The 26672-nt window shown below is 43.6% G+C and overlaps 1 protein-coding gene across 1 annotated transcript in view; it reads right to left on the bottom strand.

Moving 5' to 3' along the window:
* Positions 1-26672, bottom strand: part of CDH4 (cadherin 4) — a 406749-nt gene that overhangs the window by 89717 nt on the left and 290360 nt on the right. Inside the window, exon 5 of the mRNA XM_085079451.1 lies at positions 2756-2911. Coding sequence (XP_084935577.1) covers positions 2756-2911 — 156 coding nt within the window. The remainder of the gene's footprint in view (positions 1-2755; positions 2912-26672) is intronic.

Genomic DNA, 26672 nt, shown 5'->3' with positions numbered 1-26672 from the left:
AGATTACCTGGGAACAAAAAACAGCAAGGACAACACTCAACAGTGACAGAGATGCTGAAAAGGCTTGGTTCCATTTGGGGCTGCAGAAAACCTGAATGTAAATGCAGCCACCTTCAGCTGGAGCAGCAAGGCTGTGTCAGACACAGAGCCCTGTTCTTCTGGGTCAGAGGGACCAGGGCTGCCTTGCACTTCCACTGACGTTCTCTACCCCAGCTGAAGAGTAAAGCTGCTAATCCAAGCTAAAGAAAACTGCAGCAGATGTCAAACCAATTTAAAGGTGGCCAAGCTCTCCAGTTCAGATCCAAGCCTACACCTCAGTCACTGCTCTTACAGCACTCAGCTCAGACCTGGCTCCAGGTTGCCTTTCCTATCAGTTAGAGGCTCAGCTCTATGAAGCGGCATAAATCCATTGACTTCTTCAAACCCTCCACCAGCCAAGACTTTGGACTGTATTTTCTTTCTGGAAGCTGGCCAAATTTTTCCAGTTTTCAGCACTGTTCATACCTACTGTAAGTTTCTGCTCCAGTGTTTGGGTCATTGCTTTGTGCATAGTGTATTTATAAATGCTTGTAAAGGATTAGTAAATGAACTACTGATGGTTCAAGAAATCATCAATCCATTGCTACTGAGGCTGAAGGATCTAAAGGCCACTTACAGCTACCACCTAAAATGTTCTCCATCACCTTCTACTGTCGTGCTAACAAAGATTTTCTATCACTCACTATTCCTGACTATAAGGTCTCATAACATACTTATCAGTTATTCTCTCTATAAAATACATTTTCCGGTAACCTTCAGAGTATGAATATGCTTATTTACATATGGATGTCACTAGTTCAAGGTTTCTGTGAGGAACAGAAAAGGCTGAAAAGCCTGTGGTATGTACACAGCAGACTCATCCTGCCACCTTTGACAAGGCAAGAATTCAATTTACTGAATTCACCGTGACTGGTGGGTTCAGTTCGTTTTTAAGGTGCACAGGGTTTGTTATGATGGAGGACAAAATCTGTTTCATCTCATGTTTTTGACTGAGAGTGTCTGATCGCAGCGGCTCCATCAAAAGTCTTAACTTTTTTATTATTGACTAGACTGTTATAATAACCTGGCACTGCTGAAACAATATCAACAACGCTGAGATGACACACACTTTATCTCAAATATTTCTTTCTCAAAACAACCTCTCTTCATATTTTCCTAGGCACAGCAAACAAAATAATTGTTCTTGCTCGCAGAGGATAAAATAATTTTTCTTCAGATCTCCTTTTACCCAGGGGAAATCTCTTTTTCCACCCAACTAAAGAGGTAATCTATTTTCTTTATCCTTCCACCCCAGCCCAGAAGCTGTGTCAACATGGTTAACTGGATACCTGATAAAGCCGACAGAATGTGCATCTCCGACGGCGCGGCTGGGGCTGTGGTGTCACTGCAAGTGACCCGTGAGCTGCTCTGACATTACAGCATGCCTGGGAAGGGCTATTACCATGCCAGGAGATGGGGCTAAGGCTGATAGAAATCCACGAAACAACCTTTCACAACCACTCCACGAGACAACTAAAGCATGGATGCAGGAGATATTTGAAATTTTGCAGTGCTATCATGCAAGGGGCAACCTATTCTTTTAGCAATTTGTGGGACTGGATGTGCTGTGCAATTACACTGTGCAGTAAAGGGGTTGGGATTTATATCAAAACATAGCAACCAATTACACTGAGAGCATTCCGCAGGTAGAGCATTTTATGAACTAGGATAGCATGAGGCACCATCACTTTTGAGTGTAATTAATCTTAATTAATTCCCTGATATTTAATATTAGCCTATCTGCGTATTTAAAAACCTATCTGACACACCCCCATCATACTGCCTGAACATCTCCTGGTGAATTAAAATGAAAAATGACTATAGCAATTATTGCATGTTTAGATGCAGTAATGATTCTTAAATTAGTAATTTCCCAAGACATGCTAATGTAGTGACTGGCTTCTCATGGTTTTGGGTGGTTCAGTCTACACATAAATTTGCATGGATTTAACAAGCAGCGTGAAGTTGCACCATTTTAAACAAATGACTCTGACTTTGTGTCTGAAAAAGACATCAGTTTATCTCCATTTTCATTTAATCACAGAATTGTTTAGGTTGGAAAAGCCCTCTCAGATCAAGCCCAACTGTTCCCCAAGCACTGCCAAGCCCATCACTCAACCTTGTCCTTAAGTGCCACATCTACATGGCTTTTAAATCCCCCCAGGGATGGTGACTCCACCACTGCCCTGGGCAGCTGTGCCAGGGCTGGACAATCCTTTAGGTGATGAAATTTTTCCTGATATCCAACTTAAACCTCTCCTGCTACAACTTGAGGCCATTTCCTCTTGTTCTGTCACTCCCCAGGTGGCTACAACCTCCTTTTGGGTAGTCATAGAGTGATGAGATCTCCCCTGAGCCTCCTTTTCTCCTCCAGGATGAGCCCCCCCACCTCCCTGAGCTGCTCCTCATCATAATCATTTTCTAAATCCTTCCTCAGCTCTGCTGCCCTTCCCTGGACATGCTCAATGTTGAGGGGCCCAAAACTGACCCCAGGACCTTAGGTGTGCCCAGCAGGATACAGATCAGGAGCCATTGGCCTTCTTGGCCACCTGGGCTCATGTTCAGCTGCCACCAACCAGCACTTTGGTTAGGCTGATTTAGCACATCCCATCTTGAACCCAGCAATCCTGCTCTGAGCCTGTGAACCCAGATAAAAGCCAGGATGTTGGATGCTCACATGGTAGGAAGCTCTTTCTTCCCTGTCCATCGGGCGTGTCACGTACATCCTGCCGGACACAGGGTCAATGTTGAAGACCTCCATGGGTGGCTGGTCAGCTCCCACTCCAGTGATGCTGTATCTGATGTGGATCTCTTTGTCCTTGTCGGAACGGATCTGGATGAAATAACAGAGACAAGAATCCATAAGTTTTGGACAAAAGCCATACGGATGTTTAAGCAACTTTAAAGATCTGAGCCTGAAGGCTGCAGAGATGAAATACCACTGGCAATCCTGACAAGGGAGCTGAATGCTAAAGATTTGGCAAAAAGCCATGGAAAGTGTTCCACATAGTTTCAGCTGTTTTACTTCTCTTTAATTCATGAAGATTCTCTAGAAATCATTGAAATTGTGACTTTTCGACTGAGATGTGGAAGAACTTAAAATGCACAAACCCCACTGTTTACACATTACTGAAACCCCAGTCTCCTTAGAGTGCGCAAATTTTTCAGCCATACCCAGAGTCTCCCGGCCATTAATCACTTCTGAAAATGCTGTCTGCAAGCTCCCCCATCGTATTCTCAGTCCTGGTGACTGTGCACACAAATACTCCCATGAAATTCAACGAACGGGACTGTTTGCTCCCTCTTTGTCCAACCCCGCTGGCTTGACAAGGCCAGGCTGGGAATGCCCAGTGGGATGCTACCATTTCATATGATTATTTGTTGAGAAAAAGCATGTTTTGGACACTATTTCTGAAAGCCCTTCCCTCCTGCACCTTGAGAACAACATTGCAAGCCGAGTACAGCACAGCAAGTTACATGAACCTTGGATACAGAGCCGAGGAAAAAAAGAAGGGAGGTTAATATGTTGTCCTAGCAACCTTGACTATCTCTTTAAACACAAATTTAATTTTCTGATCAAATGCTGAAAGAAGTTCTTGCAACAGCATGACTATTCCCAAAAGAAACTGCAAGGTACAAATAAATTACCACCCCCTGCACCATCACAAACTGTCTTGGCACTGTAAAAAGCGATGTGCATAAATTTTTCCCAAACAGGTCTATGAATACAACAAAGAAGTGGAAAGATAATGGAGCCCTTGTAGCTGAGTGCATGTTGGCATCTCTGCTACAGCAGCCGCACCCTTGAAGGGGCCTGAGTGCACTTAGAGGGGTCCTGTGTCCCCCAAACAGCCTTGATTTGGGGAGAGAAGGTCATTTCCCAAGGGAAGAGAAGGCTTTGCTTGTCAGGCAGAGGAATTGGGATGGGGCTGAGGGCTGCTCCACACTCCTCCCATGTGTGACCCACTGCTGCTCCCTCTGACACAGGAGGCTGATGAGACGCTGAACGTGTCGGTGCAGGGCAATATCAGATCCCTGGCTCCCAGAATCTCCTTTGTTACCTTTGTCCAGATCATTACCAAGTTTGTGCACTGTTTTCTTTGTCCTTCCCCCACCAAACTGTCTGCTCCTGCTAATGGCTAATCATGTCAGTTATTACAGACATCGCCAGGATTGATCCGTGCTGCACCTACGCTGCTGGAGCTGCAGGTCAGGGAACAGAGACAGTTCCATTTGTCTTCCCTCCAAAGGACTCACTGCTTGTTACACTATTAGTATTGAGGAAAACTGATTGGACTTACACTGGTATAGTCACTTAAAAGAGGGCCTGGGGACACTAAAAAGTGCCCTGATGCCGCACAGGATGATTTGTCCAGGTTTACGTGAGGCTAGTGGGTATTTAGGACAGAGACCCAAGTCGACAGCCACGAATCCAACTTTCATTAGCAAATCTGTGGGTGAGGAGGGGTGAATTAAAACCAGGTTTTACTTGCATCACCGTGGTGTCAGTGACAGCAGCTGACTCCCCAGCTCGATAGCTGAAAACCACAGCCCTCATTTTCAGCAGGTCAGCTCTGCCCAGCCAGAGGGAAGGGCTGGAAATCGAACTGCTGTCAATGTCTTTGCAAATGCACAGCTCAAGTCAGGGAGTTCAAGCTTCAACCCACTGCATCCACATCTGGAGCCAGGCTTAAGGTGAGAGAAAACACAGGGAGACACTGCTGGACCTCCAGCTTTGAGCCAGGGTGGTGATCCCATCCTAGAAATTAAAAAGGGTAATGTGGGACACACAATTTGTACACAGTCTGCACAGCTACAAAGAACCTGTAATGGAAATTTTCCCTTAACAAAGGTGGAAAAACCCCACAGCAACCTGACCTAGGTATCTGCATTTCTCCCCAGCCCAGCCTGGCTCAGCTATGGCTGTGCTTGAGGCATGAGCACCAAAGAGCTAAGCAGTCACTCCAGGGAACCAAAATGGGAGCAGTTTTAACCCAAATCACACAAGGGGAGAGCCTGTTAGTGGACATTTTTCTGCTCTATTTCCTGTTGCATATAGTACCCAGATCCCATTGTGATAGCAGCATTAGGAATGCATAGAGAGAGACAGAAACAGGGGAAAGGAGCCTGAATTTAAATATTCAGTGCTAAAGGCACTATATTTTATTTTTGGGAAACGCAGATAAACAGAAGTTCTCGAAGAAAGCTATGTACAGTTTAATAAAGTGCATGCTATAGGATGTCCTTGCAGCACTTTTATTAGCATTAATAGGGTCTAAGCTGTCTGTATGTAAATCATTGCAGATCTAGGAGATGAAATATATCATAAGACCCACACGACTCACCCAATTATACCGAGAGAAATCCATGAGCTAATTATACTGCATTGAGCAAAACAAAGATGGGGGAAATATATTGCAAATATTCAGCAATGACTCGTTATTTGCTGTTAACTGCAATCACAGCACAAGGGTTTGCCTGCTACCTGTACTTAAACCCATTTACAGTAAAAACACAAGGGTGTGAAGTGTTCAGGAAAAAAAATCATGTAAGAAGTAGCACTTGTCACAGAAAGTTGCAAAGACCATTGACAATGAAGCATAGTACATTTTACTACCAGGGAGATATTTATCACACACATGCTTTTTATACTGGAACATATAATTTTAGCACTCTTAATGAGATTTTAAAAAGAAAAAAAGATTTTTTCAGTAATCCTGTAACATTTTGACCAAAGGTTTCATTTGCCTAATTCCCAGGGTGCAATTCAGTAAATCTTGTTGAGAAGTTAAGAATATTATCTGAACACAATGCAAGGTTTACTTCTTTTGTTGAAACGGTTCCTGCAGCAGTTTACCATAATAATAATAATAATAATAGTAGTAAACCCCTCTCTATTCCCAAGGAGCCCACTATATCAGGAGCAAAAATTACTGGTTGGGGGAATTTACTGGTTCAAGAGAGAGTTACTTTTTCCTTCATGGGAAGTGAGAAGATGGTAACAGATCCATATGATAATCCTCTGACTGGAGAACACACACATGAATTTTCCTTTCATTTATCCCTCCTTTTATAATGCAGTCAAGAGGTATGCAGGGCTCTGGGTTACAGAACAGATGGCAGAGGGATGGTTTTCCTTAGCTGCACTTATACATTTTTTACTCGGAGAACCCTTGGAGCTTTGAGCTTCTCCAGTGCCTGGCATGATACAACTCTGCATATGATGATGTGAGCAGGATGAATGATGATGGCTGATGACTGTCATAAAAGGAATTTGCTTGCAAAGCAGCGTTTATGCTCTAAAAAACCCCTCTGGGATGGAGCTTGGAGTGGATTGTTACACTGGTGAGAGAAAATGTCCCAGATCAAAAAGCAATTTATTCTGGAAGATGCTATCCCTTGTTCCTACCCTACCTCACGAACACAGGTAGCATTTTCCATGCAGGAACCCTCACTGACTCTGACAGATACAAATGGACCATCTGGCAACTGTGGGATCAGCCCCCAAAGCCCCAGAGGGAACCTGCAGCAGAGCCAGGCACTGCCCTGGCATTGCCATCCCTCTGCTTGGCTGTGGCCAGCAAGGACAGGGTGGCCTTGCAGCCCAGCAGTGAGTGGCTGGAGCTCAAATCACTGAGAGATCATCCAAAACACAGCAATGTTTGCACCTCAGAACCAGAATATCAGGAGTCTGACTCAGCCCTTGCTTCTGTAAAGTAATCCCAGAAACAGGGGAAATGGCGCAATTTCACAGATGGGTATTTTCCACTGCAGGTTCTGATCTAATAAGTAAAATGTTTGAAAGTGAACATTGCAACTCTTGAGACAATACAGGGCTTAGCCCTTCCAGGCTGGCTCTCTCTGCAGCAATGCCACATTTGGATAGAAAAGCAGTGTTTGTGGCACAGGATTGCACCCTGCTTTTGCAGATAACATCTTGGGGTTTGTGCATCTCCATCAGGATTTACTGGGCAGCTAAACCATTCCCATAAGCTTTACTGGTGAGCAGAATTTCAAGTGATGAGTTCCTCTAAAATACCAGTTTTCATCAGTGTTTTTCTCTTCTCGATCCACACCCTTGTGCTCTCAGCACTGCCCTTTCTTGCTGCAGGGGTCTGAATTCCCAAATCCTCTCCCCCACCCTGCAGTGACAGGAACCACCAGAGATCCCTGCAGTGCTGCCATGCCAGGAGCAGGGGTGGTGCAGACTGTGCAGAGCTGTGTGGTCAGCAGCTTGCAGGGCACCAGTGAGACCATAAATTATACAGTTTTTGGAGCATGACATTGCCAGGAAAAAAAAAGTGTTCCAATGGAGATTGTTTAGAGAGCAGTAAAGAAAATGCCTGGAGGCCCAGGAAATGGGGTGTGTAAGGAAAAGCTGAACGAACAAGGACAACTGAGCCTACAGAAGAGCTGTGACCATAATTACAGCACTCCTGTACCTAATAAACTGTGTTTAGAGGATTTCATGAGCTGTACAAGGTTTGGGTTCTGCCCATCCCTGCACTGTGACTGGGAATGTATCTGGAGAAGGCAAAGCAGGACATTTATTCTCTGTTACATTTTCCTTCCACAGAAGCAACTAGAAAATAAATTTCCTTTGAAGTTCTTTGTCTTGCTCTACAACATATGGAGTCAAAAATGCCCTTCAAAAAACACTTAGTTTCCCGAATCTTCCATGGAATAGCATGCAACATTTGCACTAACATGACCTGAGGATACTTAGACTTGATTTTTTTGTTTTATAAAACCCATTATAATTATTAATGAACACATAAAATAATGTAAATGATAAGCAGTAAGTGTCTTTTATTATTAAGCTCTTAGCTATTTTGCCCATTAAGAAAACCAAATTAAAATAATTGAAGATTATAATCTGTCATGCATTCAAAATGCTCCATAGAAATTCAGACAGGCAAACATATTCAAAGCCTTTAAAAGAGCACACTTAAGAGTCAGTCTAAGCATTCCAGGATTGGCTCATTAATTTTAGTGGAAATATTTTAATTCAACTACTCTTACTGCTTATTGAAATCTTTGCTAAGGACTTACTTATTTATTTTTAACTGAATTTGCAATATGTTTAGAACTCATTTGTATAAAAGTTCTTAACTCTTATTTCACAGTTGTTCTAGAAGCCAGCAAAGAGACACATCTCTAGCCCCGTATTTCCAAACAAATTACTGCATGTTGCTGAAAGAATCACATATGGTTGCAATAAAAAGATGCAAAAGTCAAGCAGAGAAAAATTAAGACAGATTTGGAGACCCAACCAGGTGAAGGTGACATTTATTAACTTCTGTCTCCTTTTACCACACTTGCCAATGACCCCAAGCTATGTTCCAGAAGGAAATGAAAATAAAAAACCCCAGAAGGTTCTCTAAACCACTTCTGTCTTCAGAGAAAACTGTCTCCTCTGTGCCTTGCAAAGAGGGCAAGGGCAGTTTGCATCAAACCAGCATTTTCACTAACTCCAGCCCTGGGTTTAACAGCAGCCTGCCCTGAAGTGTTCATCCCCCAGGACAGCCCAGTGGACAAATGACCCTTGACTGAGCTGAGTGTCCCATGGTGGAGGTGTTTGCAAACAAGGTTAAGTAGGGAAAGACTCCTACCTGCAAAAAAGAGAGGATGGAATCTTGTATTTGTACTTGTGGGTTTCTTTCTTTCCTCAGCTGGGACTGGTTTCATCTCACACATTGCTTTCTAAAAACTTTGTATCTGGTCTCAGATAAAAGGAAGGGAAGAAAGCCTTTCCAGGGTGAAATCCAGATTTCTGAAGGCTTAAGTATACATCACATTTCCTGGAAGAAGTGGTTTTCTCTTTCCACCAAGAGAAAGTGAGAACCAAGGACTACTACTAGACTAGAGACCAAATTTTCATATGGTTGAGATTCACTGCTGTCTGAGAGTTTAAGTTTCTTCCTCTTCTTTAAAATACAAATCCAAAGCCAAACTATAAAACGTTCCCTTTGCCCCAAAGGCTGGATCTCTCCCATGTCAGGTTAAATCTTCCTCTGCTCCAGCTGAAATCTGTGCAAAGTGATTTCTAATGTATTTATTTTGATGATAAGACTGAGTACAAGTAGTGCTCCAGAGAGATTAAAGCTGTCATTTAAGCCATTAATGTAACTGATGATGCAGCCTGAGTTAAAGAAACGAAGCTATTAGATGTTTGAACCCAAAAGAGGAGAACCTCTCCTGCATGCCTGGCTTGTTCTGTGGCACTGCAGAGGAGCCCATTCCCATCCAGACATTCCAATCCAACCATTCCAATCCAACCATTCCCATCCAGCTCTCCTGCTCCTTACCAGGAGGATTTGCTTCCTCTGCACGCACCCAGTGAGTGCTTGGCGAAGGTGCTGCACCAAATGTTCAGCTGCTGACAGCTTCCAGCATTTCACAGGTCATTTGGCTCCCACATGGCTGCCTCTGTCCAAGGGCTCCTCTCCAACCCTGCTGCTCCCTTCAGGCCAATTACATCCACATGGACACACTCCTCTGGAGCTTTCCCCGTGCCCGTGGGTAGCTTTGATAGTTTTCACTCCTCTCACTTCCACGTTTTTTTTTTAATTGTTTACCAGGATTTTTCTCCTCTACCTGGATGAAAATGTAACACTGAGCAGATGGAGAACAGCATATAAATCAGGCTCAATGAGGAGCTGGTAATGCAGTGGGAGAGGATTTCTGCCTGCAACTCTGGCCAGTAACTGTGTGTGACCCCACACATAAGCACAAGATGAAATTGAACTTGTCAGACTCACAGGCTAATTCAAAACTGCTATTATTCTGCTTGGGATAAAAACGAAATAACAATCCTTTTGCCGAGGAAACCAAATTTCTTACATGATGAGATGACACACTACAAGCACAGAGTGCCTGGTGTGCAGCAGTGCATCCAGGCCAAGGATCTGCTGCAGCTTAACTCTGCTTTCCTACCTGCTGAAACAGCAAAGAATTTATGTTTTAGCATGAGTTGTCCTGACACAACAAGACTGAGGTCTGCAGGGCTCATGGGGCCAAGTCTGCTCTGTCTAACTCTGCAGCTGGTAACTCTGAGTGGTGACTTGGGACCACCAGCAGTCCTGCCAGGTCTGCCTTTACCAGTTAAAAACTCAGCAAATTACAATTTGTTGCATGATCTTCACAATTAAATAATTAAATTATTTTCATTACTCGCAATTTTGAAGGTCAAGAAGCCAATGTGCCCAAATCAGGAACTGGCCAATACTAATGGATCTTCCACATCTAACGGTAATTGATATGGCACAGTCATTTCTAAAGCAATACTTGCCTTTCTTTGGGCCTTTTGCAGCCTGAGAACTCCACTGTGGAAATGCTTCAGACTATAGCAAGGCAACAGAGAGGGAGGAGAGCAGCTCTGATGGGAAAAGAAGATTACAGAACACCTCCACGTGACCAACATCTTATCGCTGCCAGAACCTTGATAGCAGAAGCAACAAAACTAATTTTTACTACTCTTTCCCTTATCTCTCTAACAAGAGAGCAGATTCCTCACTGCAGTGACTGAAGGCATCCCAGCGGAGCTGATGTGCTGCTATCAGGTGAATTTTGGCCCTGAAGAACTGAGGCTGGTTCAGACTGTGCAAGATGCAAGGGGCTGATACTGCCTGACTGGGATTTGAACGAGATGCACAAACCCTCCTCTGCTGTGGAGGATGCTCCACGACAAAAGGTGAGAGGAAATACCTCTGAGAGCTCAGAGCACACAGTTCTTATTCCTGTGACAGAGGAGTTATGACAGGAAAGAGATGATCACCCTTCATAATCTATTTAAGAAGGGCTACCCACTGTTTCTTTGCAGAGGGTATCATCCTGCAGCACCTTCTTGCAGCTGATCCCACTGCTGCTGTGATGGCTATGTCTAAATGAAGACAAAGTCAAGAAAAACAAGCCATGGCAGTGGGAATTTGTCCTCATTTCTTTTTGAAGTGTATCTCTCCTGAAGCCTTATGTCATTACATCATGTCTGCCACAAAGCCAGCCTGGAAAAGAGAATCCAGCACATTTCTGGGCAAAACTGAACAGGAAACCCGAGTGCTCAGTGCAGAAGATAAATAAGGGTAGCAAATATTGACCTACACAGGAGTAACCTGATCACTGTAACTAATGATTGAGGCCCTCAGCTGGTATAAATCAGTGTAGACTCAGTGGCTTCAAACAGAGGCATGTTAATCTATTTCAGCTGGAAATCCAGCCTATGGCATTTAAAAATTTAGGTGCACAGCAGAAGAGCAAGTGAAGAATGATCTTCACACAACACACAGCAATTTACCACCAAGCAGCATTCCTCTTGGTAGGACAGCGAGCTCGGACACAGAGAACAAGCATTCAGTGAGGAACAAACATACTTGTGTCCCCAGGAAGGAAGTTTTTCCCGGACTCAAGGGATATAATTGATCTTTGTGTGACCTTTGCTTTTGTAGTGAGCTCTGGCTTTCCCAGTCATATATAGTCATGGGTTGAACTCCCAATGGCATAATGCCTACAGATATTCCTGATCATGGAGAAGTGATGCTGTGGCACGACTGTGAGTGCTGCTCTCGGCATAAAATAAAGCTTTTGGACCTGCCTGCAAATAGCTAACAATGGGAAACAACAATAAAACTCTCCAGTGTGTCTATTTTGGAGAATAAAATCTGCTGAGGCTCATGTTTGAGACGCTACTTTGGGATGCTTGCAGAGCAGGATTTAAAGCTCTGCAGCTCTCAAAGTCTCTCTAAAAAGTTTAATTATAGGAAAAGCAAACCCATTTGTTTGTTCTGTAGAGGAGATTACATGGCACAGCATATACAGGATGGTCAGTAAAAGGAAACACCAATGTGAGGAGGCAGGGAATGAAGTTCTCTCTGTGCACTTTGGTAGCAATATTAAAAGACAGCAGTGCAGGTCTAGATTTGATGATGCTGAAGGATCTCATTCAACCTGAGATATTCTATGATTTATTGTCCACTGAACAACGCCAGTGAGAAATGCCTTTGGTCCTAGGAATCATCCTCTTTTATTATGCAGACAAAATAATGAATCCTCCATAACTTTTCCCTGCTGGCCAAATTCTGCCTATGGATGCACCCAGATGCCTCCTCTCACAACAGCTATGCTGGACACCCCAGAACTCTCTTTTTCCCTTAATACACATGCAGAGCAAGGCACCATGAAAGCTCTGTGACCAGGAAAGCCCAGCAAGACAACAGCAAACAGGCTGACATCAGGCTGGTGCACTTATCCCCTCCCAGCTGGACCCAGCCTGTCCCCTAGGTGCACATCTGGCAGCAGGGACACAGCTGCATGCAGGACACAGCAGCTCCAGGACACACTGCCAGGGCCAGGCCAGCATCCCTCTCGATGGGTGTGGGAGTTGAGGACACCTTTCTCTCAACTCCAACACCCATAATTTGTGCAGATGTGCCTTGTGAATCAGGGATGGGAGACTGACTTCGAGGGAATTTCAAACCTGGCTGAACTCTGCTCATTTGGAACGAATTCACAGGGCTGGATTTTTGGCAAGTTTTTCTCTTTCGTTAGCTCTGTTCCTGTGTGGGTTTGATCTGAGACCCCTGCTTGCTTTGACTTGAATTCATGTTAAGACTTATTCACGTGACTTATTGATGTGCTTCCCATCCACATACTTTTAATGCAAGAGGCAGACAGGCCAGCTTGAGGACATGGTGCCAGAGATTAAAAAAAAATAAGAAAAAAAAGAGCAGTAATTTCTGACATGTTACAGAGCCTTTTCATATCTCACTTCCATTCACGGCACATTCTGGTTTTGGATTTAACTCTTCAAAGCCAATAATAGTCCTCAAAGAACACAAAATTCTCACCCTCCAAAAACCCCAACAACAACAACTGCATTCAAGTCATCAAGGATTTTAGAGTCCAGTCTAGTCCAGGATGCTGATTCTCAACTCCTCTTTTAACTGCAGATACTCTGATAGACATACTGAATTTCTTGTTCAATTTTTTTTTTCAGTATTATTAATTGATAATTTAATTTCTGATCTGGTGAATTACATGCAATTCCTTCACCATCAGTGAAATGACAAGTTTAGAGCAGAATAGTTTAGGTAAGCAGATTGTCAGTGCTTATGGCTGTAAGACATAATTATGTACAGCCAACTGTGTAACGCGCTTGAAAAAATTATAAGCCTAGGCACAGAAATTAAAATTATTTCAAGATGAAGTTGTACAAATACAGCTGCAAAAAGCTGCAAAATCCTATTAATTTATGCCAACTGTAGTGGGTAGTGCAGGGGAGATCCAGCCCCCACCTCCCTGCCAAAGGAAGTTTAATATCAGTGAATAAAGGGCTGGATGTTTAAACATGGCTCCAGAAGACTATTTCAGCTATTCTTTATCTACTCATAAACTTGTGGGCATCAGCTGGTAACTTGGTATGATGACTCCTCAGTGTGTCAGGGCAAACATTAAACACTAAATTACCATATGTCAGCTCAGGGTGGTTAATAATTCTACTGCATCTTGGACAAGTTGAAGGCTTTTCTGAAATTGCTGTCAAATCGAATCTTCCCTTCGATCAATAAAGCAGCACAAGGAAATACACCATTTGTGGAGTCGAAAAGAATAGATTAGCAAAATACTGTAAATGCAACTGGCAGGGACAACAAACTGCATTCTCTTGGCTGGAGAGGCCCAATAAGCACATCAATACTTCCAATGAGGGAACCCACGTGAGGAGATGGGGTCTGCTCATCACATTCCTATTTCTCTGCTCTGTGCTCTTCAGGTTTGCCAGCAAAGGCCCCCTGACCCAGTGTTACCTGTGGATCTAACAGGCAGCAGGTAATTACAGGAGCAATATTTGTTCTACACCGCTGGGTTTATCAATTGCAGCCAGAGGAAGGAAATAGAGAACGACTGCGAGCATGGAGAACCTGCCCGACCTGCTGCTTGCCATCCCAGCTGTGTAATAGAGACATCTCTGGCAATTCTGAGGATCAGGACCAGCTGGGAACAGCCAAACCATGTAGGAAAAGCAGAAATCTGCAAACTGGGCTTATTTAGAGGGGTACTACCCACCCCAGATCGTGCTGCTGCTGCCACTTTTACTCTCAGTCAAGCACAACTACAACAAACACACTCTACTCCAGCTAGTGAAACAGACTGGGAGAGATGATGTTTCCTCTGTGCATCTGCCAGCATCAATGACACATTTCAAGATAGTCAACACTGGGAAATCAGACCCAGACCTCCAGTTCAACTGTGTTTCCCATCAAAACACCTCAAACCTAAATCAAATTATTCCTAAGGTTTCCTGCACATCTTACTATGGATATGCAGAATATCTGGCTGTGAGCTCTGCAGTGCAGCCACAGGATGCTCTAGCCTCAATGTGAGCCCTGGAAGAGATTTTTCCTTAACATCAGCTGAAAGAAAAGGTGTTGCACTGCAGGTGGCTTTGCTGAGCAGCACCCAGCCTGCTCCTTGCTCCCACGAGCAGCCCTCCAGGAACAGGGCTGGGAAACCCTGCTCCAGTTTCTTTTTTTGAAGCACTAATGAAATCTGAGCTCTTACAACATCTCAGTGTTTTCTCCCCCTCTTTGATCTCTTCACTACATTCACTGTCGTGTCAGATTTTATAGTTCAGTTGTGAGTTAGAAATATGTTCTCTGGGTCTTACAGATCCATCCTATCCAGCACAATTGCCTTCCAAAAGCCTTGTTGGAGCCTGGTGACAGCAAGAGTGGACCTGAAACTTACTGGTCCCCAACAACCTTTAAAACCATCAGCAGTGAGTAAGCAAAACCCATTTCTTATAGCACATTTTTTGAGCATTTTGATTTTTGGTAATTCAGGTCACTCCATCCAATACCCCTTTGCTGATAGATTTAGTTGTAGCAGTTGTTCTCAGGCTGCAGGGCCTTGAGAAAGTGATGTGAAAGTTGCTGGTAGCAGGAAATTGCCTTCATAATACTTTCAATTTAAAAAAGTTGGTAATGACGCAGGGAATAGGTCCTGTGGGAAGCAGGAAGGTTGAAAATAATCCACCAGCAAAAGAACTGTGAACTGCTGACTTTCGGCATTTAATTGGGATGGAATTACAGGTCATCTCCCTCCATCAATCCTGTGCACACTCCAAAGGTGATACTCAAAAGGAATAGATTATTATTATTTCATACAGTATCCTTTTCTTTTTTTTAAATCAGAGGAAATTAAAAGAAAACATTCTGTCACACACCCAAATCTTGCAGCTGCTTTATAAGCCATGCCTTGCTCTCTGAGCTGGCATAAACCAGCACAGCTTCTCTTAGTTCAGCTCCACACCCATTTCCAGTGGCTGCCAGGCTGACCCAATATTTCTGTGGTGATTACAGTAGGATATCGCTTCATGTTTATTTCTAGGAAAGCTCAAAGTTGGCTCTTGTGCCTTTGAGGAGCTGGATGTATGTGGGGAAATGATGTTTCTTCAAATTCTAAATCTTCAGGGCTTTTTTTTTCTTTTTTTTTTCTTTTTAATAAGAAGCAGGAGGAAGATTTCCTGACCCTCTGAACTATGCCTGGGTTTGAATACACTGCATGGCGTGTCTGTAAACACCAGAAGAAAGCTCTTGTGTGAAACTTCTTAAACTGCAGAGGATGATGGACAGCAAATGGGACACAAGCCAAGGAACATGACAATTAGCACAGAGAAAGTTTTCAGGGTTTATTCCATCAGTCAGCACTTAAGGAGGCTTTGAAGGGGAAAAAGCATCCTTTTTATATTAATCCACTACTTCTGCACTTTCCCCCTATTCCATGGATTTAGTGCTTAGCTGCTAAATATCTATATGCAGAGCTTTATTAGGAGGAGTTGGTTTACTTTTTGAAAGATTCCACATCCATTAGTTCATAGAGAGAAAAGAAGCAAAATCATTTCTCCTGCTGCAATACCCAGAGTTTAAATGACGATTTACTCTTCCCCAGCTTTTAGTACTTAAAGATGTGGATGAGAAAAGAGCCAGCATTTCTTGCAATGTTATTTCTGGTCATCACCTTACTAAAGAGTTGGTTGTGCTACTGATGATAAAGTAACTCAGTAAAAGCAAAGGGAAAATCCCCCCCCTTTTCTCCCCCTTTCTTTTCTATCTTGGCAGACTTCACATCTGAAGAGGCACCTTACTGTTCCAAGATAAAATATTTTCTTTTTTCTTTAAAAAGAAAAAAAGTTTTCTCAAGCAAGAACTCGGGCAACAGCAGGGGACAACGCCATGCCAGTATTAATTAGCAAATTCCAAATGAATCATGGCTTGTGCTTAGCAGGGTATGCTTAAAAACCATGTGAACTTCTAAAACGCTGTGTTGAGCATACTAGTTACAGCTTACTTTTTATATATTTTTAAATAAGACTAACAAAGAAAGGGTTGCCTTGGGAGGACATCTTATTCATTTCCTCCATGGCCCTGTTCCCAGGCATTTGTGCTCTGTCCCATCTCTTTAGCTGGAGGTTGACACCCCCCTTAGCTCATCCCTTTTGGTTCGAGGCCATGACAGGGGGATGGCATTTTGCCTCTAATTAAGAGGTGGCGTGTGGGGCTGTCCCCACTGTGACCTGAGTCACCTGGCAGGGGGTGCACAGTGACATGCCACGCTTGTCACCTCCGTGCCTCTTTGATCCTGAGTCCCCAGGACTCTGAGATGTGCTGCTGAGGAGTGCTGCTCCAGCCTCTCCGTGCCAGGGCTCTCCACACAGCACAGGAGGCAGAACTGGGCAGTGGCTGCAGCTGGCAGCAGTGATGGACTCTAATCTGAATTTCAGGGTTATTCAGGTTGTGATTAAGCTGGGGCATCTGCCAGTGCAAGGCTCATCAATTCTCTTTGATTCGGAAAACTCTGCGTCTGTGTCAGAACTTCAATTCCAATGCAGAGCTCTGTTGCTGTTTTTCCTCCCTTTCCCTTCAATATCAAGTTTAAAAGGCACAGGAGTTGAGAGGAGAGACTGATGGTCTGGGGCAGGCAGTCAGGGGAGGCTGTGAGCATTCATTCAGGTAGCTACAAGGAGAAAAAGATGCCCTTGGCAAGCTGAGAAACGTGAGATTCCCAAGCCTCCTTGTGCTTTCCCTTCCCCTGGCAAACAGAACTGACAGTGCACAGAAGAGCTGGGGGCTATGGCAACCTAAAGAACAACTGCAACATCCACTGGGATCCGGAACATTCAGAGCTATTTTAATCAAATTACTATCGATTAGGGACAAACTAGAGTCTACTGAAGTTAATGGACACATTTCCATCGACTTCAAAGGGCTCTGAAACAGCCTGTAACAGAAAACAAGCAAGAACCAAAATGAGAAAATGCATTTGAGTCTCACCCTAATTGCGTGAGATGAAAGAACTGTTTCAGGCTGAAACTTTTTGAAACTGTTCTGCCCGAGACAAATGTCAAACACCTCAAATGGTCAAAAATTCAGCAAAGCTACCAGAAATAAGGAGAATCTGGCAGCAGCAAGCGTGGCCAGCTGAGGGTACCAGAGACACACAGACAGATGTATCAGCTCTACTGACAGCTCTGGAAGACCTTCACTAGCTTATATGGGAAAAAAATCCTTGGAAATCCTGTGTATGTTTAGATATATACACTGATTTAGTTTTACTTTCCACTCAAATTTATTTTCTCTAAGAAAGAAGAGATTTTTTTTTCTTCTTTTTTCCCTGGAAATGTTAGTGTTTAATTTCACACTACAGATGTATCATTTGTCCTTTTGTCTTCACAGGACCTAATCATCTTCTCTGAGGGATGAATATGAAATCATGACACAAGCAATTTGTTTAAAGTAGCCTCTTTCACTGCCTAGAACATTTCGTTGTCTTTAAAGCCATATATTTATGTGACAGCCAGACGTCCACTAAAACCCACAAACCTTAAGGCCTGTAAAGGTACAAAAGGGATTTCCTCTTTCAAATTTTATAAGGGAAAAGATCAGGCCTGAATACTGGGGGGTTATAACTTTACTGACCTTCATAATATTCGGTTCTTCCTGAATACTTCTTGCTGTAATTAAGTGTTGAGTCAGTGGAAGAAATAAGGGCTTTTTTCCTATTTAAGAAGCTGAATTGTGATGCCACTTTAAAAAGCTTATAAGGACCAGCAGCATCATATTGTTGTCAACTCCAGCATTACCATTCCCCACCTTTTATTCTTTCAAGGTAAACAGATAAATCTCACCTGAGGTCATTTATGCTATGCTGGAATGACAGTGGAGGCTGCAGTGGCTTTCTCGACCACATGGTACTTGAGAAAATTTGGGGCAGTATTAAAGAAAGATTTTGGGATTAAATGCTCCATCCTGCCTAGTTCTTTCTTCCATCAGCTCTAAAGGGGATGTTTTTTTTGAAGTGTATCAGAGTAAGTACCAGAATCTGCACATATATATATAAACACACACACACACACACACACACACATTTTTTATATATATATAAAAATACACATATATATATTTATGGATGGATGAGGATTTCAGCACCACTGTAACCAATGAGAGAAGAGTACAAACTACCAACAAACACCCATCTACCAGAGCCCTGACTGACAGCTCTTTTGGCAGAAAACCTCACAGAGGACTGTGCACCTCTCCACCAAAGGCTGCATTCCCAAGGTCTTCCAGACAAATCCTTCATCAATAAAAACCCTGTGGGAAAGAAAAGGCAGCAGCAGCTGGTGGGAACCCTTTTCCCAGTCATGCTGCTCTGTCAAATCACAGTGTTCAGCCAGGGGAGATGCTCCTCATCCTTCCCTTCGTGTTGCTCCCAACCAAGTGTCACCTCAGTGGTCATCTCAGACTGTGACTGGAGCCAAAGAGCTGCAACCTCCACATCCCTTCAGACACCCACAACTGGGATTGAAAGATATGGTTCAAGCCCCTCTTAATGTCCTATTATCTGTGGATCACTGACAGGGTTGATTATAACAGTTTGACATGGCTCCAGAGGAGCTGTTACAGTCTATTGTACCAATAGGTACCTAGGGAGCCTTTAATCTGCAGATACATGAGTAAAAACAGCAGACTAAAAACACAGATTTTTTTTTTCTTAAAAGTTGTTACTGCTAAAGCAGTAAAAAGAAGCAAAAGTAATGCTCATTGTAGAAATAAAAGCCCTGTCATTTTTCCCGTGACAAGAGCACAAAAAAGTCTGAAACCCAAGGTTTTTCCCCTTTCAGATGTAATATAAAAATGATCCAAAATGTTTACGCCAGGAGACAATTTGGAATGACTTGTTTTCCTGCTGAGCTATAATCTTGGTCAGCGGGAATGCTACTGATGTGACTCAAAATGTATTGCTGCTGTAGTGTGAAGGAAGGAAGGGGTGAACTGTCATAATTCTTAAATTAGCAGAAACGGGGTTTTGTGTACACGATGAGTGAAAGTATGAAAGTAAGCATGGGGGGAAATTGTTTGTTTTGCTTGGGAACTGGTAGCTGGATTTGATTGAGGAAAGTGTATTTTCATTCTAGGTTCTCATGAGGTTCCTGGATACTGCAGAGACAGGCGTGGTGCGCAGGCACACACAGAGATATGGAGTGGAACAGAGAATGTGCAGTGATCACTCATGAACTCACAGGCTCCTGCTTTTTACAAGCAGACTCTTTCAAAACACTGATTTGCCCAGTGAGCTCTAGGAGATGCCACATACCCAGAGCACAGAGCAATTCAAATTTGTTTTCCTAGAAAATGCTGTTAAAAATTATTCACTTAATAAAGAATTCTGTTTACAAGCAAGAAGTTAGAAGATGCCTTGGAAACATTTGATTGCTCATTCTTTAAGCTGTATCTTTTTGCAGATACAGTATAATTTTCAAAAAAGGGTATGAGGTACATAAACATCCAGGATCTCTCATGAGAACATCACTGACTTTTCAGTTCTATTTCTGTTTAGTCTCAACAAAGAAACACATCCACTGGAAGTTTTGCAAGAGAATAAACATTTGTGATGCTAGCAATTAAATCCTTCCTTGTACAAGAGCCTTGATGTTTCTTTCCACTGACAGTTGTGACAGAAGAGCACCACCATCTTATGAGAATTTTAATAAAAAAATATTGAACGCAGAACTTCCCTTGTGTGACTTGGCACACTTCAGTCCTGAGGTCTTTAGGGGGGGAAAAAAGGGCTGGGTTGCAAAGCCCATACAACAGAAAAATATTTGACAGTATGCTTCAAAACATTATTTAAATAGAGACTTCTGTTCAAGTTATTAATGCCTTTAATATGGATTCTCATCTCCCCTTCTCTTTTTATTACTTTGTGTGTCTTTCTGGTTATTTAAAGTGTTGTGGAAAGAGCTGGTCAGCACTTCAGAGCTCCCACTGCTCGTCAACAACAGATGCCGACCATAAAGTTAAAGCCAACACAAAAGAAAAGCCCAATGCAGATTTCTTTTTTCTCCTCTCAGGGGAGAGAAGGCAAACACATCCATCCTTCCCTGTCCTGCTCCTCCCAGCTTCCTAGCAGAGAGCAACCCTGGAGCCAGAACCGAGCTTGACGGCTTATTTTAACTAAGAGTATGGGGGAACAAACTCTTTACAGCTATTAACCACTATCTGACCTGGAGCAGAACTGCTGGCCCAGCAGGGAGTGCTGGACAAGCCCAGGAGAACATCCTGCAACCTCAGAAGGATCTGCAGGTGCTTGGGCAGCCTCTGCCCCCTCCTCTCACCCCGCGCTGTCCTTTCCTCGGGGCAACAGCTGGCTGTGACAGCCTGTGTGCTCGATGGGCTGGATATCCCACACATGGGAAAAGGGTCATGGTTTCCAAATCATCTGCTGCAGTAATGGGAGCAGACAGCTCCCCAGCAGCATGAGCCAGAGCTTCTCTGCGCGCTGACATCGCGTCAGGGCAGCGGCACAGGAGAAAGGAGGGCAGAGATCTCCCGTGTCCTGCAACATCTGGTCGCCTCCGTCAGGCCAGCCTGGTGTCACATGGTGCCAAAAGCAGCTGGGCTTCTTGTTTGCTTCATCTCCTGCACCTTCATTCTGAGCTAATTCAAAGCACAGATCAGCTGGTGAATTTTTAGTGGTCATGAAAGCTGGCAGCGTTAAACAAACACGGCAGAACAGGACAGATACAGTCCAAAGGTAAAATTCTCCAGTCCTATCTTCTAATACACCTACCAGGGTAGTCCCAGGCTCTCCCAGTAACAGTTTCTTATCCTGACATGCTGAATGTTTATATAACATTTTCCACATTAACGGCACAGCAAGGAGATAAAGAGCCAGACGATTCATGTTCATAAGTAAACGATGTACACAAGGAGAGAAAAAGCCCTAATCCATTTGGAGTCTGAAATCAGATCTCCAGGGATGCTTTAGATTATTGCCCTACAGGATGCCCAGAGCTTGTATCCAACTTAATGGCTTTCCTAATACCAAGATGCTCCTAATGAATAACGGGGCTGGATGAAGAACTTTTTTATAAAGTCACAACTGGATTAAGTGTATCAAGATGTTTTCTTTGATATTGTCTTGTCAGTTCATATCAAGTGACTCTTCCATGCTTTCATGTCAGGTAATTCCCAAGAAATTCATGGCTACAATCTAAAATAAATGTGTGACTTTCAAATCAGCGAGAGCTGAATGATAGGAATTTTAAATTGCTGGGATAAAACTGCTAGCTACTTCATAACACTCATGCTGCTTCCAGATTTAATACCTGCCTTTTCAAACACTATCAATTCACTTAATATGTCAGTGGGGAATAACATTACTTTATTTTATTTTCCTTTATAAGGATCATGAACCATTTTCTCTTACAGAAATGTACCAATTACCCACATGCCAATTGTCCCAGCCACACTCTGATCTTACAGCGTGGACATTCAGCTCAGGTGCACACAGAGCTTTCTGAAGCTACAAAAGAACCACTATGGGCTAAATTCCAGACTGATGTAAGCAGGCAAATTTCTGCTGACATCAATGGAACTGCACTCCCCAATGCAGGTTCTGAGTTTTGCCCTCTGCCCTAAGAATCTGACAAATGCCGATGGAAGTCAGAAAGAAACCTTTCATGTGAAAAATCCCTAATTTAAGAAATTAGCAGAGCAAAGCCATGGAAAGAGAGGATAGAAATAAGAGGCCATATTGTTCCATTTGTGCTGGATAGGCAAATTGTGTCTTACTGTGGCAGCTGGGACATTTGAGGATGGGGAATTTCTGCTGGGCCATGACAAGGGGTGTTGGCACCTCTCCCTGCCCTTGCAGGACCGCTTGATTTGAGGAGCACCACAGGAAAAATGGGAGCCAATGTCCAGGAAAGGCTGCATCCAGGGAAACCCTGAGGGATCAGGTACTTGGGGCACAGCTTGGCACTCAGTGTGGCACAGGGGCTGCAGTGTCTGCAGGGCACAGCGAGCAGTGCCAGTGCTGGAGGCTGCGTGGCTGAGCCTGCCCTCGCTAATTGGTCCTGCTGAGGTCTGGGGTGTTCACCAGGGCACTGTGCCAGGCTAATGGAGCTGTGTGGCTGCTGCAGCAGGGCTGGAGCTCTGCAGGGCACTGGGCTGGGCTGGCTAGGCTGTCCTGGCTGCTCACAGTACCACAGGGCTGCCTGACCTGCACTGATGTATCCCCAACTGTGCTGCAGCAAGCTCTGCCTCCTGTGAGGGTACAACAGGCTCTGACCAGAGAAAGGAGCTTTGTTATTCCAAAGCTGCATCCACTGACCACATCCCAGAGCTACCAGCTTGCTCTACACCTTTTGCAAGCTGCCCTGGAGGAGGCAGGGCATGGCTCTTTGATCCAGGCAGAGCTGGCAGTGCTGGGGGCTCTGCAGCAGGTCCTTGCCAATTTATTTCTGGTAATGGATTGTCCCACTGTTTCAGCATTGTTTACAGCTATTTATTCAGAGTATATCTGCATATATATTATACATGCAGCTCTCACCAATGCTGGGTAGACCTTATTCTGCATTGATTGGGATGTGCTGGGAGATAGGCCAAACATTGTTAGCACAGACTATCACATTGTACTTGGAAACCTTTACCTTGAACTTACTGGTACCTCTCTGCAAGGAAAACTCACCTGTCCTGCTCTTTTGAGAGCTACTAATAAAGCTCCAGCCTAGAATATTACCTGCAAGACCACTGCTGCCAGCACAGGTTAAAGACACAAATACTATTCTCAACAGACTGATGAGCTCACTGTGACATCACACACACTGGGGAATATCAGCCAAAGAAACAAACTGTTTTTTAGACTTGAAGTGTTTTAGGATTTAGGTGACACATTGAGAATTGAACTGCAGAAGCCAGCATTTCAAAAACAAGTTCTTTGCTTCTGGTGAATGGGCACTGTGTGATATTCCCCAAGAGAAAGAAAAGATGGAGCAAAACCCTAACATGAGCCCAATGCTGAACCTGGTTATACATCTGTATGATAACATGGCAGGGACGAATTAGGAAGAAGAGATGAGAAAGAAATCAGGTGCAGCCTGTGATAAAGGAGAAAGATCTCACTGCATCTGCAGACTGTGGTGCAAAACCTATATGAGCCAGTAGGGAAGATATTAATGAGCATCAGACAAATCTAACAGGACGTATCCAAAGCAGATACCAAAGATGCAAATAATGAGAAAGAGAAAAAACAAGCAATAAGAGAATAACGAGACTAAAACCTGTTTTGAATCTCTTGGACATCAAGTAACAATTTAATTTGCACTGACCTTCTAGAAGCAGCTACAAATCTGATTTTAGATAAGCAGGCTGCAGTGCTAGTTCTCATTCACAGAGCAGAATCCTGCTCATCCCCTCTTAGCAGTGTTGGAGACAAGGGATCGAGGGGACAACCTCCTCCTGAGTTTTTCAGCCGTGCCTGGCAGAGCCAGGGCCAAGTGCTAACCCCAGGGCACTGCAGGAGGCAGGGATGTGTTACAGGGATGTGCCACGGCTGGCTTGCTCTCCTACAGCCCAGTGGTTTCATGGCATATTCCTCTTTTTAACAGGTTGCTCTGGTATTGATTCAAATCAGTGAGAGCTGTATTGATCCCCCCAAGGGTTTGACTCTTACATAGGAAGAACATTTTCAAAAGACCTGATCCTCCTTATTTTTCACAGTTATTCCCAACGATGCAATAGGAGAAAGCTCGAGGCTTCCTCTGTATTCCTCCTTTTCACTGCTACACCTTAAAAACCTTTCAAGAGGCAAGCCTTGGTTGGCAGCAGAATATTGGGCAGCCGAATTTCTCTGTGTAAAATCAGCTGGCAACCTCTCAGTGTGGCTTCCTTGGCCCAGAGCCCTCCAGGCAGGTTGGCAGCCCCTGTGGCCAGCAGCCAACCTCCCTGGGCTCCTGCTTGGACAGAGCCCTCCTGCGTTTTATTGGCCTTCATTTCATTTTCATTTTAATGTGACGGTAAAATTTTTATCTGATAATCTAAACAAGGTAATAATTTTGTGCTATAAAAGTGCCTGTCTTCTGCTGTTACTGTCACCACCGTATATTGGACGGTAATATTTGCGACATTATACAAAATTGTTATTCTATTAAAATGATAAAATGGCAGAGGTTTTATTACATGAGTGATTTTGGAGGCACTGAGATGCCCTTTACTGCAGACAGGAATAATAAAAACATTATTCACCAACACATTAGGGAACAATCCTGTGATTTTGGAAAACAGTTGTAACAAACAAGTAAGTTATTAGAGTGACATATTCAGGAAACAGAGCTCCAAATCTTATCTACTGTAACTAAATACTGCTAATAGCCAGGGACTCTGCCTGCTCTGCACTTCAGCACTGTGAGCCCAAGAAGTTGGCAAATCATAAGACAGACACTGAGAATTGTTCATGGACTTTTTGCAATCCCATCTAATCCAGGCCTTTGGATTTTAACCCTTTATTCCTACTGAAGTCGTAAGGATTTACCATCTGTCGCCACAGAATCTGTGAAGATGAAGAAGGGGAGAGGATTAAATTAATTAACAAATTCTAATCCTGAAACAGTGCTGGCAATGTTAGGGCTCTTTGAATTCTAATGAGGATGTAAAGCAACGCTGACAACTTTCCCATTAAAAAGGAGGAAAATAATGTCACATTATCACACCCCCAGCCTCTGCCCACCCCACAGAGCATTTTATCCAATGGAAACTATTACAGGGATCATTCAGTTATCCAAGGAACCTTCCCAGCCATGTCTGCAAGCAGGAACATAAACCATGTGCTCAGGCCAGAGCAACATCAGGTTTTCTGCTTGAGTACATTATCAACATTCTCTATATATTATTATACATCCTCCAAGGTTTTTATAAGGTAATCCTAAATCAGGTAATACAGCCTGGTATATCTGACTGGCCAAGAGACAGTTGGGGGATTTTATTCCCTCTTCTCTAACTCCAATAGATTTGCATCCACTGCCACCAAGAACTGCTGGCAGTCTGTGCCTGCAGGAGATGAACAGGAAGGTCAGAATGACACAAATAAATGTCAGAGATGTTTGAAGTCACCAGTGACTCCAGTATGGCATTTAGAGCCCAAGACTTCTTGGGGAAAAGTGCAAATTTAAGCCATGTTGGGAAGGGAATTTCACCAGGGCACCTGGGCTCTCGGCACGAGGAAGCAACTTTATATTATCTGACATTGCCGTGAATTCGGAAAGCAAACATATGGAAAGCAGATGACATATTTCACAAACTGCCAAGCAGATTTTGTGTGGTTTTAGAGAACGTGTACTCAAGGGAGTGTCCACAGCAACTTGATGGTCCTGATGGCCAACATTTGTTTTGCATCTTTATGCAGAAGAAGCGAGACATGACCATTCATCTGTCTCCTGTTTCCGTACAGGTGTGCCTTCCTCAGCCGTGCTCCGAGGACAGATGTTGCTTGCAAATGCCTTTTAAAGGAAGGAAAATAACAGGAGGAGGGAGAGAGCCCAGTGGAGCTGCTCAGAAGCTCAGACAACTCTCTCCTGGAGAGCCTTGCTCGGCAAAGCGGATTTGCTGGCTGTGGCATCACTCCTTGGGGCTCAGGGTCTGTATGGGAACTGCTCACCACACTGCAAAAAATCAGCTTCTTATTAGTCTCCACGGTGGAATAAAAAACTGCAGGATTCACAATATCTGGAGACCAGTGGCTACATTTTGATTTCCGAGCTTTTGAAAGCTCTGTGCACAAACAAACTCTTCAAAACAAATGCAAATTTGGCAGTTTATGCAGCACTGAAAGCCACTTGGGGGGATTAAAGGCTGATGTACTATCAGCTGAGGAAATGAGTAGCCCTGAAACACAGAAATAGAGCTCCAACATTTGTATATTGATCCTCTATAAACTAGTGCTGAAAGTAGATTCTGAAGGACACCAATTCCTTCGTTTTTAAGCCTTTTTTTTTTTTTTTTAAGTAGGAGGAAGCTGAAGAGATTTGAGTGCCTGCATGTTGAGAATCCGATTTTCACAAGCAGACCCTGAGTTTTAGAAGCACAGCCTGTAGCACACAAGCTCCCAGTGACACTGTTAATATGAACCAATACCAAATCTACCAAAGCCAACGGGAGTTTTTGAGGCCCTGTCAAAAATTAAGTATTTTATTTATATTTTGCTGCTTGCATTTGAGCACTGATTCACCCCACAATGTGATGCATTTGCAGATACTCCATCTC

This window comes from Lichenostomus cassidix, chromosome 20, assembly GCF_008360975.1.
Source record: "Lichenostomus cassidix isolate B80296 chromosome 20, HeHo_3.0, whole genome shotgun sequence".
NCBI classification, from domain to species: Eukaryota; Metazoa; Chordata; class Aves; order Passeriformes; family Meliphagidae; genus Lichenostomus; species Lichenostomus cassidix.
The sequence above is the reverse complement of the archived record's forward strand: the minus strand, read 5'-3'. Positions and strand labels throughout refer to the sequence as shown.